General features: G+C 33.4%; 1 protein-coding gene across 2 annotated transcripts; it reads right to left on the reverse strand.

Annotated features, from left to right (window-relative positions):
* Positions 1–1,100: 1,100 nt before the first annotated feature.
* Positions 1,101–14,386, reverse strand: LOC120628593 (transformer-2 protein homolog alpha). Of its 2 annotated transcripts, none has more exons than XM_039897038.1 (8): positions 14,233–14,386; positions 13,978–14,111; positions 11,072–11,231; positions 8,826–8,954; positions 7,817–7,992; positions 6,492–6,536; positions 5,518–5,654; positions 1,101–1,561 (listed from the first exon to the last, which is right to left on the reverse strand). In XM_039897038.1, the coding sequence occupies exons 1-8, from the start codon at positions 14,245–14,247 to the stop codon at positions 1,536–1,538; spliced, it is 822 nt and encodes a 273-aa protein (XP_039752972.1). In that variant the 5' UTR covers positions 14,248–14,386; the 3' UTR covers positions 1,101–1,535. The 2 variants fall into 2 exon arrangements, with proteins under 2 accessions (XP_039752972.1, XP_039752973.1); XM_039897039.1 differs by having other exon boundaries at positions 1,101–1,912.
* Between the last annotated feature and the right edge of the window lie 404 nt (positions 14,387–14,790).

Here is a 14,790-nt window from a genome sequence, read left to right on the forward strand (position 1 = left end):
TTCTAAATGAGATTCCTATTGATTAAATAAACTATTGAAATATCTAAACATAAAAAACTAAAAAGTCAATTTACCTTTTAGTTTATATAAGTGCAAGGCTGATTTTTAGTCTTGTCAGTTAAGTTTGTACAAGAATTATTGCTAGAAATACTTTTAATATTTATGAAACTACATAAACAATATAATCTACTATTCCGAAAATCACCCTTGGATACCAATTAAAATCCAAAACCCAGCGAATTGCCAAAAAGTTGATTATTTTCTATGCTTTCAATAGATAGCAGTAATGGGGGTCACTCGAAGTATAAATAAAATATAATCAACCTAATTCCAACAACTCTACGGCATCCGCACAATATTTAAAAAAAAAGATCAGTGAAACTTTCTAAAACATATTTTAACTTTATGAAATACCTACTATTAAAGTTTGTATACTTTATATTCAGTTAGTTATAATATCGATATTCATCGATATTTTTTCCGCAACACTGAGCGTAAAATAAAAATATTGAATAACCAAAACTAATTTATAATCTTTTTTTCACTTTTTAATCATTAAACTCGTCGAATAAATTTAAAATTTAAGGCATACATTTTTTTCTATAAATCGAACTCAATATTTTTTGGCACTTCCTTTTCCCCTTGGAGTCAATTCAATTAATCATTTTAAATTTAAGGTATAATTAATTGCTTGTGGTGAAATAATTAGTTAACACTATGGTGTTTGTTTTTTTTCACACGTTAATTTGAAGATATTTGATACCAAAGCAAAAATAAATTATGAGTTACTCATTACAACAACTAAGTTAGTTTTTTGAAAAGATAAAAATACACAAGTTATTAGGCAAAGAACTCTAACGAAGTTCAAAATAAGGCCAAGTCTACAGCGGAATTTTGATCGTTATTTTAAATTTAAACTACCAGTGACCCCTGAATAAAAAAATACAATGACAAATAAATTAGTCCAAAATCATTGCATTTTGAAATCAAATACCGGACTGGGTTAAAATAACAAAAAATAAGGCATCGGGAAGTTAGAAGAGGACCGAGAATGGGCAAGGATTCATAAGAGAACGAAAGAAGAATCATTAAGACATTAAAAAACTATTAATTTTATTAACAAGTTGCTCACAACACAAGTCTAAAACTAAAATATATTACGATGACACTAGGCTACAATATCTGACAAATAGATACATACTATGAAATGGATAAAATGCATAAGGATCACCATAAATACAATTTGTACCAGAACTGTGTGTACTGTGTAAGGTGTATTGGTTTAATAGTCGGAAAGAATATGATCTGTGTGCGTCAGAGCGCCTCCGTCTTGCGTGCTTGAGCTTGAACTACAAACCGTGACTCGATCATATTCTTTTCAGAGCGAGAGCGTTCGCGAAAACTTCGCTTCGGCACCGACATTTTCTTTTCGGCGCCCACCGGCCCGGTCCGGGTTTCGGAAACCGCCATTTCGAAAGCGCTTTTCAATCAAACATTTTTCAAAACTTCAACACAGTTAGTTTTTTCAAGGAACTTCATCCTTTACTTCTTGTTTCAATACCTTTTCAAAACAAACAAAATCATTATTAGACTTAGTATTAGACCTTTATTAGAGCTATCTTTACATTCTAGAGGCGTCGCCCTGGGGCGTTTACAAACTAACTTACACCTAGACCCTTTGTATCACTTCTATAGTAAATAACAAACTCGTGACTGGACTTAAGTGCGCCCGTTGCCAGGCAACGCGCGCATCTCGCGTCTTACAATAGTGAAACTAAACAATATTCGCACTAGGCCGGCCCGGACAGGTACGGTATAAATGCATTAGTGGCCGGCGGACATTTGGAAGTGATGGTGTATCAAAATCTATGCTATCTGAAGATGACCTCAGCGTCACGATATTAATATCGACCTGTAAAGTCAAAGAGGGAAATAACCATGGTGTCCAACATTATTATCTGTCTTAATAGTATTAACAGACGGTCGGATAAGGTTCAGATTGATCCACCGATTAGAAGAGTAGAATTACATCAAAATAATTTTGCCAACGTAATTATTCACTTTATTTATTCGTCGAACACTCTTGGACATATGCGGTTGATAGTTGTCTTGGTAGCTGAAACTTTTATTCTAATGTCAATTACTTTTAGTAAATTAGAACTTCAACTTTATTAATACCTCAAAAGGGTTTCTCCTCATCGTTAATTTGATCGAGTTTAGTAAATTTTTGCGCATAATTTATTTGTTTACGAATTGTACGTAGCCTAAAGTTGCAGCTATAGCTATCAACTCAATAAAGTCGAAGATGATAGCCGTGCACATCACTGAATCTCAAAGCCACTGGTGGATAACGTTAGCCAGCAAATGCGATCCCCTGGACAGTATTCGAACGTCTGTTAATCACATTATATTACACAACACAAATTTATTACACTGCAGCTATTATGGAATCATTTTCTTCCCTAGATATGAGATACCCTCAATTTCATAGAAAAAAAATGTATTTATATATATATATATATATTGTTTCAAAAATACTCAAGGGTCAGTTTCCCATCACTAAATCTCTTTAAATGTTAGTACAATATAACGCTACAAAGTATAAAATTCATATGCAGGAAAGAAAATAAATTTAGTATGGAATAATCTGAAATTACCTGAATATTCTTTGTTAATGATGTTCTATGCAAAACCCAGTTACAGTTTTAACCATTGGCAAGTAGCTAGTTGTCAGATGTGGCGTGCAATTTACTCATTGATCTCACATAAAAACTAGATTCCAAATATGCATTTCTTGCATATTTCTGATGTTGTTTGTGTATGTAGTTTGCGTACAGTTAATTTTTTCTCACCTGTCTTATAATATAAACTATCTTTTTCTTCCTTTTTAGTGTATAATATGTTAAAAAAACAAGTGTCTAAAACAATCATTTTATCTTATTCACATACTTTACACAAAAAAATAATCAAAAATTGTTTAAATATAAGAAAAGTTACAAAAACTTGAGCATTAAGCCATTCATCATCATTAAGTATTAAGTGACTTTAACATTTTTAAATATGATAATAATTTCAATCACAATTTTTTTGTTTTATTTGTATTTTATATTCGTGTTTATAATATGAGTATGGTGATTATTCTTTAATAAGGTAATTAATACTGACAAGGTATTCGGCGCTTTGCTGGTTTGATAGAAGTATTTGAAACTTTATATTTTAACCTACTTTTCATGTAATCAATGATTAAATTGTGTTATATATATTTGCACAAATACTAATTTAAAAAATTATTTTAACTACATTGACATACTGAAACACTAGAATCTAGGAAAAACGTCAGATTATTTTAGGTATAACTAGCTTGCTTATATAAATACGCCAATCACATTGAGCCTTTAAAAAAGGCGTATTTGCTTGAACAAACATCAGAAGTTAGATGATATTAATGCTAAATGCAGTTTATTAATATATGAATAAAATTCAGTGCTAGGAGTAGAAGCAAGTAATATAGACATTTTGCTGGTATGTTAGTCTCCTTTACACCTTTACAATTTGGATCAACGGATCATTAATATTCGGAAAGTAATAATCAAACAAAAACAAAACATAGGCGACTCTGTAGATATATGTGGAATAGAAACAGACGAACATCCCGTTAGTGTACTTGACTTCTATTTCTAGCACAACATTTAATTGGTTTTACTAGTAGTTTATACATGAAAATAAAACTATATTTAAATGAATTCAAACAAAGTCAAACCACCAATAGTAAAAGAGTATGGTGGAAGTGAAGTTCAAAATTTAATATCCATTATTTCAGGTTGTTTTCTGTTGTGACCAGAATTTAAAAAAATCGAATGTCTGTTTGTTGTGACTCTAAAACCTGTACGCAAGGCAAATTCAGCCTGAAGCTGTGATAGTTCAGGATGTTATATTGGCTCTTAATGAGATCAACTCTGTAGTAAATCTTTTACTAAAGGTGGACTTTAAAATCTTCTTTTAATGCTTAAATAAATCATGAAATTCAAATTAACTTTCTGTAGTTATAGGCTGCAGTGAGAAAGAATTTTTAAATCTGATATCACAAAGAAACTGAAAGCTGGAAACATAGAACCTCAGCTAAAGGCTTGTTTCCTGCATTCAAGACAAATCATTAAAAAATATATTGAGCCAAAGATGAAAATTATTAGACCCAGAAATCACAATGTGTTCCAATTTAAAATAATAGTTGTTTCACTGTGTGTTCTGAGTTAAGAAGAGTATATATGACAGTCTTCAGTAAAAAAAGGTGTCCGTAAAATAATTTAGTGGCAGGCAGCTTTATAAATAAATAATAATTACTAGTCAGTAATGGGTCCAGTGAGTAATCCTATAGCCATCTAAGCTAATAGTCAATATTATATAATATATATTACGTCATCGTTGTGGAAGTCTTGTTATCTAACAGGTATTTAGAAGTTGGGAACATTACTACCAAGTATATGTAGAATTTTATTGGTAGTCTTTTAAAAGCCAATCACCATACCAAAATTATGCATAGAATAGCAGGAAAGGACGACCTAACCTAAACCTTTAAAGATTTTCTGTTAGTTTATACTTGTTATCACATCATGGTGTCTAAATTTTGTTGTTGCTACATTTAAAAATTAAATGTAAAGGACTGTATTTAATTTTTTTTTTTCTGCGATGGATCACTCCTTTGTCGACATCGCTTATAAGTGGTAGTATTGTCAGTCACGGTCAGAGTAGAGTTCTCAGAGCAGTAACATTTTCAGTAGTTGAATAAACAACAGTCATCTGTTTCAATGCGTGCAAGGGCGCATTTTCAATGGCAGAGAACTCAGAAGTTACATCGCATGCGAGGAATCCCTAATAAACGATGCCGCGGCCGGTTGATTTAACACCTTATAGGGGTTCTATTCAGTTTGAGGTGACAACCAACGAAATACACAATTCAAAATCGTTGAAATGCAATTTAGAACGTTCTTGCATTCTATATGACTTCCCTATTGAGTAATGTCAATGGGTGTCTACATGCAAGCCTTATGGCATCCAATAACCCAAACCGCAACCCCATCTACTGTACAATGGGGAAGGAAATGTGTAACAAAAAAAAAATAACAACCGACAACCAGCTAAGTTTGTTATGGGCTTCTTCTTTGACCAGGCCGCGTTAGGAACCCTCGTAGCTTTAGTATTAAGTTGACGAATTTAGTTATCGCTATCAACTCACTTCTATGTCATATTTAACATGTAATGTACGCATCAAAAGTGCCATCTATGTGCCTATTTAAATAAAGAAATATTTGACTTGACTTTGTAGCTAGCATAAGTCGTTCTCACACTAAGCTTGATCAGCCTTGATTGTTTGAAGTCACTATCGGGGTGGAGGCGGTTTATAATAAGACATTAAAGGCGAGTGGGAGCAATTTTACTGACAATAAAGTAGTGAGGCAGTAGTCAATAGTCATATAGGGGATGTGTGACGGTGGTATTAGGGTCCCCAGTAAGACTTACGCGGCGAGTAGGAGCGCTCACGCTCGTAGCGGCGGCGGCGGTAGTGCGGCGAGGGGGAGCGGTGGCGGAACCCGCGGGCGTAGTAGTCGCGCTCGCGCTCGCGGTAGTTGCCGCCGCCGCGATAGTAGTAGTCGCTCCTGTATCAAGTTAAATCTAATTAGTACTGCAGGCTAAGGATTACATGTGTACTTTAACTTGATAGCTAAATATTAATTCGATTGTGGGATGGTAATAGCAAAAAAAAAACTTGTGGGCTCTTCTTGGACCAGAGCGCGTTTGGAACCCACCTAGCTTTAGTTTTAAGTTAACTAATTTAAGTGGTAGCATGTTGTATGTATGAACGCTTCATAAGTGCCTGTGATAAGGTCTACATGAATACAACCTTTTTGAATTCATAATGCAATTAGAATCCTAGTCTGTTACTGTCTATTTTTGTTAAGATTGAAATGCTTTTTGCGACAACTTGTTCGAAGAAGATATGCTTGTTTCTGCCGCCAAGGAGCCAGTCTAAAGCCGTGGTTACCGGTGTAATAACAGGCACATGAGGTCAACACCTACACCTAAATTTGATGGACACAGGGCGGCACTTTGCATATTAATAAATTAAAAGTTTATGGCTTTCCACTTACTATCAGGTAGACTAGAAATCAAATGGACATCGAATTTACTTGTCACCTCTTGCTTCTATATGAACCCTTCCCCTTATACATTGTTATACAAAGTTTTTAAAACATTGAAAATTAGAACAAAATTAAAGTCAATTTATTCTCTCACTTCAAGAGTTCTTCTCAATCTAGTCAGTGTTATTTGCATAATGCCCAAATAAAACAAATGATACCCAATAACCGCGTAATTTTAGTTTAGATTCAATATCTTGTTGAAAGTTTATTATTTATTAGACTCATCTTGTATGTCCACCTGGTTGGGGGTCGACCAGGTGAAAGTAATAAAATTGTTGAATCCAGAATACTCACTCCCTGTCTCTGCGTCTGTCACCGTATCCATTGTCGCCTCTGACGCTAGAAATTCAATTAAATAATTACTTGATTGTACAATCTTCTGTTGTACGAATACAAATTATTCATGTGGTACTGTTTAAGTAGGCCTTTAGTAATCCAACAACTCTCTAAGCTGGCTTACTCTAAATCTACTTGGAATTGATTTACCAACACCTAGACACCCATTGTGCATGCATACACTCATGAGCGAATTATATGTTGGAAATATACTAACATAATTTTTACTCTAAACTTGCATTGTAATTTTATAAATTTAAAATGCATATAAAATTTTTCGGAACCAACAGGATTTGAACCGGCGACTCTCTGGCAATCGCGGCCTGAGCGCTTTTTCCAATTAAGGTACGGCTCTCCTACCGTCGATGCCAAAATTAGTATATGCCTTTTTACATCAGTCTTATAGCGACTGTGGCGTCATCTAGTAGGAAACGTTAGTTTCGATCTACGATTTCAAAGGTCCATATTACAATGAGAAACGTTTGAAAAAAAATTTATATGCGTTTTAAATTCATAAAATTGATTATTCCTCCAAGTGTAGGTAAAAACACTAATAAAAATTATAAAATTGCATTGTAATGTTTATTTTATGAATAATTTTTTTCAATTGCATTATGATTGTAATACAATTTTTGGCTTATTGAATGAGCTGTCAAAATTTACAACTGATTTTGCGGCAATTATTATTTCAATGCCAGAGAGAATAGTATCATCCTTTTCACATTTCCGTTACTAAAGCATAGGCACTACTTATAGTAGTTATAATGTCGTATAAGATTTATATACTGAAATAGTTAGCATCAATATACGATCAGTTCGAAAATACTACATATTACGTATTTTTTTCAGTTGTTAAAATCCACCAGATATAAATTCAGTAATTGTTTTAGACTGCAGTGGCACAGTAAAGTGCCAGTGTTTTATCCCCTTTTTATATCCCCCATTAACGCATGCGCATTGGTGCTTTAATGTGTATATTTATTAAAAAGATATACATATAAAGCACACTACTACACATTCACTTGTGTAGACACATAACCAATCCGTACCTTGTCTGTCAAAAGACTCTCGATTGACAACTTGTGTACATGATACAATCTATGTGTATATATTTCATAGATACAACACTGGTGTGAAGCGTGCAAACATACGAAAATTCCGAAACGCTTTAATAACAGGCCAGCACGTCTTTCTTGGGAGCAAGATAATGGATAATTATTTATTTATCATGCATCGAATCGCAGCGAAATAAAGAAAAGAGAAAGAATACGGGGAAAACATACTGTGTTGGTTTTCCCATGTATATGCCAGGCGTAGGTGTGTGCGCGCGCTGCGTAATGGAGAAGTCGACGCGGATCCGACGGCCGTCAATCTCCATACCGGTACACTCGTTCTTAGCAACCTTCGCGTCGTCTTGAGATTCGTAGTACACGAAGCAAAATCCTCGGGAGCGCCCAGTCTGAGAATAGGGTTATATCCTATGTTGAATTTAAATGAATAAAGGATTACGTACATGATAATAGGTTGGGTGTGAACTACTAAAATATTTTCAAATGACCATGTGAGAAGGTGATAACAAAAAGAACACCCGCCTGAACACGCGCCCTGGTCAACACTTTAGACCAGGGCGCGTTTGGTACCCCCTCGTAGCTTTGGTTTTAAGTTTACGAATGTAGTTATCGCCATCACTACTCACTGCTATGTACACATTTTGTATGTTATAAACGTATCAAAAGTGCCTATTTTAATAAAGAAATATTTGAATTTTACTTTGAAAATTATTTTAAGCATATCTAACGTCAGGTACATATTTTAGTACTTTTAGTATAAAATGTTTTATTAATATTAAAAATTATTAAAACATGTTATGATATAAAGTAGCATAAAGAAAAACAGTTTTTATTTTGTCTTGATTTGAATTTTTACAGAAAAACGAAAAGATTTTTTAGATTAATTAAAAAACATTTTTTTTAAATTTTTCGGAGTATTTCTGTTTCCAAGGGTATCTGTATCAACGAGCCTCACCATAGTAATAAATAAAAATATCGAAATATTTGTTCCTTGGACTTGGTAATTGGTAACCAAAGAGTACATATACATCATTTTGGTCTAGTCTTGTAGCAAATAGCTTCAAATACAATCTAAAAAAGCTTTCAGTGGTATTTGAGATTTTCTACTCCATGTTGAGTTTCAATAGTAAAAATTTTTTTTTTTAAATAATTACAATGAACACAATGTATAAGTTGTTGTTATAATGAGATAATAGGTAATAGAAGTTTCAAAAATACTCACCTTTGCATCAATAACAACTTGAACTTTGTCAACAGGGCCATACTTTGAGAAGATATGATGAATTTGCTGTTCAGTTGTATACAAGCTTAAACCAAATACACCAAGGCACCGAGATGGTGTTGGGTTTTCCTGTAGACAAAATATGGGTAATATACATATTTTTAACACTTATTATATCGGAAGGGGTTTCCTAACTGCATCAGCTCATATGTATTTTCCACAAATCTTAAGTATTATTATGCAAGTGTCACATACTTTTTCACAGAAAGCAATTAAGAAAGAAAGTACAGTGTATAACTAAACATACAATAAACTTCATATTTAGATTTGTATGTGTTATAGAATATTAAATAATAGCTTGAAATTAATATAGTTGTACTATAGCGACCTTATCTTTAAACCGCAAAGGATATAAAATGGTTATTGTCGCATGTTGGTATAGTCGTAAAAAAGTAATAGGCCCTTTTTGACATTTGTCATCGCGACGTAACTAGTTATGGATCCATAAGACTCGGTACTCGATACTCACGATAAATCAATTCAAGTTTGTATCAGTACTTGATTGATATGATTATGTATTGTAAAGTGTTCGTTCGTTCAAAGTATTCCTTTAACTTCACAACCAATTCGCGTGACTGGCTGTTGATTTTCGTCCACTTTTCAACATGTTGAAACAGAGTTCGTACTATATAACAACAAACACAAAAATCGAGTCAAATCACTATGTATTTTGTTTTTGTGTGTGCAATAAAGAATTTATTATTATGTTTAAATCAATATCCAAAGTAGAATAGCAAAAGGTAACGTAATAGTAAACAGTATATATCAAACTTAAACGAGCGCACAGTCAACTTTACAAGATGGGGAACGAAACACTGCGCAGTGCGCGCGGGGACGCTTCAGTCATGTGCCGCTTGGTCAGATACATCAACTCAGACTCATTAATTAGAACCCAGTGTCGTCAATTCAAAATTTCATTTGCGGCTTTGAGAACCACGCGGCGGCTTTCGATATTCAGTAAAAAAATGGTTACAACTCTAAAATAAAAAATAAAAAAAAGACAGAACGTAACTGTTTTCGAAACGTTTCGCAATAATTATAAATTGCATGCTACTAAAAAGTAAGCGGAAAAAGAATACCCGCGATATATTCTTTCATATTATTTAACGTCCCAAAAAAATTTATATTTTATTGTTTCTTTCAGTTTTGTTCCAAGTTACATTCTATGGTCTTGCACAAATGTCAAAACGGGCCTATTACATTTTTACGACTATAATGATAACTAGTAAGCCAATTACTAGTTCGAACAATTTATGCTATGATCCAGGCTTATCCCGCTAAATTTCCTGAACTGGATAAGCCCAGATGAAAAAAACACTACATTATTTTATTCTGTTTCTGTTTTGCAAAATTTTTCCTTCCTATCAAAGGAAGGAAAAATACCAAGGTTATATGAATCAAGTGACATGTTTTACATGCTACGTTATTTTTTATACAGAATTCAGAATGTGGGGATTCTTTATCTAAGGATTTATGAATGTTTTGTCAAAGTTCACTCATAATATAGTTGCTGAATTTATTGAATGATTATTTATTATTTGATAGATGTCTTAAGATGAAGATGGTCTAACATAGATAAAGACAAATTTTTAATGGAACTTTATTGAATTGATATGATATTTATGAATTCTTAGATGCTACAATAAAGTAATTTAACAGTTATAGTTAACATATTAATTTTCAAGTTATTTCAAGTTTTAATTACTTGTCAGTAATTAAACTTCCTTCCGAAGTTTTAATTACTGACAAGTAATTAAAACTTCGGAAGGAAGTTTGTTTTATGACTTTATTGATTTGGTTGGTAAGAGGGAAAATGTAAATTTAATGTTAGTCACTCTATTAATTTAAAATTACAGAAATAAGCAGATGAACCTCAATGTACATACAGCATCATATTCCTTATTGTTCCTCAAATTGTAATGGAATTAGACCACTATAATCTTTATAAAAGAAAAAGTGATGGAGTGGTTTGTAAATCGAAAGTTATAATAAAAGTTTGTCTAAAATTACATGTCAGTTTTTTAAAATAAGGTAGGCTTGTTCCTTTATCGATCATGCCAGATGGAAAGTCCAGGTTGTATGAAACTCGCAATCTCTTACTATGAAGCTACCGAAGTTATATGAGAACATGATTACTGTACAATTGAAATCCAGCTACGGTTTAATAAAAAAAAACGTGTCTGTACCAGAATTCTGACCCGATCACCTTGGTGGCGCTTTCGGGAGGACATGGGGCTGTGCGAGTGAGAGCGACGGTAGGATCCCCGCGGCGAGTAAGAGCGAGACCGACTGCGCGAGTAACGCGCGCGGTAACCTCTGCGCGGGGTGCCGGAGCGTGATCGCGTCCTGGAACACAACCTAGTATCAGCCATTGGACTATGTTAGCATGCACTCAAATAACACTACAATTATTCATTCATTGATGTCTTCTACTTTGTCTGCAGCGCATCAGACTATACTTCTTGGTTATAAAGCATATTTTCAGCGACGCTCTTACAAGTGAAGTAAATTGTCACCCTAACCTAGCTGCAATTTTTTTTATATAATTTTAACTAAAAGGGGATTGGTCATGCTGTAACTATTTAACCCTATTAATGCAATACATTACAAAAATAAAACCATCACTAATTCAATCTTCACCTTAGTCCTATTTAAATAAGTTCTGTGAGAGTTGGTAAGCCTCCTCTTATTTTTACTACAGGACACAAGGTTACTAAAACCAAATAATTTATTACCAGTTTCATATAGTAAACTTACACATAGCTACTTTTTGCTATCTGCATATAAAAACCATAGTGTTTGGCATTGAATATGTGGCCTTACTCAAGTAAATTGATCCACTATTCAAGGTTTCTCTCTCAACCAACTGTTCTTTATTTTAAATTTAATACATTTTCTACAATTATTCGACTTTTAACCTAAAAAGCTTGATGGATGTAAATCAAAAAATGTTTCTAGCTTGATAACAAGTTAAAAGCTGATGTTACTTGCTTCACCAAAGCATTCCACCATATTAGACAAATCAGAAATAATAACTTTCCAATATTCAATTTGTATCAGAAATCAGCAATCCTGGAATCACCCAGAGTGGTCTTTGTGTTAACTTTGTGACCACAAGATATTGTCAAACAATTTCTAGTCCTGTTTCAATGAGATTAGTTATCTAGAGTCATAGAAATGGGAAATAAATATCTTATTTATAGTATCCATTTAAATACATTTTTGGGGGTTATAAACTTCGATAAATCTAAAGTAAAAGTAATGAGATATTCTAGAATATTAATTAGCATTATTTCAAATTATATGCCATAACATAACATTAATACATTTTATTAATTTTAATTTTCAGTACATAATTCCTAAAACCTAAAAAACACATCTTAGCCTATGCTACAATGGTGATTGCTTTATGATGCAAGGACTCCTTTAATGTCAGTTTAGTTATATTTTAATTGAATGATAATTTAGTGGAAGAATATACTAACAAAAATTGCAGCACTCCCATGTCGGCCTGTAGCCATAAAGTATAGTAAATAACACTTGTCAAGAAACAAGACAAACATGATCATTAGACAAAAAAATCAGGCCCATGTATTTAAGCAATTTTTTTATATATATGTATATATATAAGTTGTGTTTGGCTGCAATTTGTTGCAGGTGCTTCACTTGCAACACTTGCCATAAGTCAGAAAAGGGCATACAAGTTATTTGACTGGTTCACAATATGTGGTAATTCTGTTGAACACAAATCTAGACTAAACTTAATTGACATGCCTAAAAAAACATGTCTAAGGAAAAAAAAAAAACTAGTGGAAGGATGGGCATCCTTCCACTAGTTTTTTTTTTTTTCTTAGATGAGATTTTTTTTATTTCATGATAATGATTTATTTTTGTGAACTGTAGCAGGTTTAAGTTACGAGGCTCAATTTTGTTATTTTGAGATTTCTACCTTCTGAATAGCACCACTTTTGAAAATCCTAAATGGTCTCACTTCTTTGGAACAATAAATAAAGTCAAATATCACAGATAAGCCTAATAATAACAGCCTAAACACCTCATAAATGTGATGACACCCTTGCCCTGTGGTAAGCCAGTAATAGGTCATTATTATATTGTTATAACTCTTTATTTGTACACTGCATTAAGAATTATACAAGAAAAAAAGAAACACAAAAATAGAAGTAGAATACAAAAGGCGGCCTTATCGCTTAGTAGCAATCTCTGCCAGGCAAACTTTGAATTAGGAAAAAAAAGAGAAGTAACTGCAGGTGGTACAAAATATAAAATAAATAAATACGAATAACTAAATACTAATACATTCATGGTTACATTGATTGATTTAATAGGTTGATGTGATGATGATGATTACATATAATTAGTGGTTGCTAGGAGTACCATGTTGCTGCAGCCCACCCACAATGCTTATCAACCATTTCAATGATAAAACTGTTGCTAGGTTACATTATAGCACTGGCTAATGTGTATTGAAATAACAATACCTACTTGATTGGTTAAATCAATAAAGCTTGGTCATGTACATTTTGTTTGCAAATTGATAATTTATGTACCTAGCATAAGTAGGTATCTTTGCTACAATAGAATCCAAACTATCTCCATAACTTATTCATACAACATAGAAACTAAACAAGCTAACTTAAAATGGCTATTCAAATTTAAAACATTAAACTTTATATTACTTCAACAATAGTAGGTACATAAACTGTAATACCTAACAAGGCAATGATTTAAATAAAGTTTCAGTTTCTTTGAATACCTAACTGCAATAACCACTTCAGGTCTTAACAGTTTGTATACAAATCAACGAATGAATCAAGTTAATCATTTCGAACATTACTTTGGCAGTAGTACATAATACACCAATTAAACCTAAATAATTATAGGAATGTTTTGGGGCGTAAACATACATTTATGCCTATAGTTATAGAGCTATAAATATGAATTGCGCAACAAACCTTGACGACGAGGTTATGATAAAAAAATTACGCAGAATCTATGCAAATTGGCAATATATTCAAGGACAGAATGCTAAAATGATATATAGGTGATATAAAACGGGTATTAGAAGACTTACGGGCTCCTATATTTACGGCTAGATGCTTTTGGCGGAGGCGGCGTGCGAGACCGGCTTCTGCTGTGACCACGAGACATTACAGGCACTTTGGGAACTGGCTCCCTGGACCCGTTGCGAGTCCTTGAGCGGCTCCTCTGAAACCACCAGGGAAAAATCGTGAATATATCGCTCAACCGGCTAAATAAATGCAACGCGCATAAGGCAAGAGCTATAATCACTCTGCCCCCGCGCCTACGGCTCTGACAATTATAGTACCTCACGATCCGACATGATGAGTAACAATTAGAATACAAACAATAAAACGTTATTAAGACACAATCAATCAATCTAATAATAAACTTTAAATTCCACAAAAATAAATCACTTGGACACAACGGCAACGCGGCGGCGGCGGCGATGAAAAAACAAAATGGCGTCAGTTCATAGTTGTGAAATATAAATCGTCAATCGTGACGTCACATTCGGCGTCCGAACTCCTTTGTTGCGCGCCAAAACTTTTTTCTAACTTGTATACAATCCGCGCACTACTTTTAGTGTAAAGTATACTTTAAAAATAGAAAAAAATACTAGTGTGTTATAAAAATGAAAACATACACAATAAAAAGATACGTTCTTTCTGAAAATGCATTTTTAAAAGTAGATAGAAGTAGAAAAATTCTAAGGATTGTGGTTACCAATGATGGCTGCAGAATTGAAAGTCTTATTTTCCAAAATCTATAAGGCCATCTTCTAAAGTTGAAGCCATATATTCCACTTGGTCTTCGCGGTCAAGCCCTGCCTGGTGGAATTTACTTATGGGAAGCCGAGCATGGC

The sequence above is a fragment of the Pararge aegeria genome, chromosome 13 (genome assembly GCF_905163445.1).
Source record: "Pararge aegeria chromosome 13, ilParAegt1.1, whole genome shotgun sequence".
NCBI lineage: Eukaryota > Metazoa > Arthropoda > Insecta > Lepidoptera > Nymphalidae > Pararge > Pararge aegeria.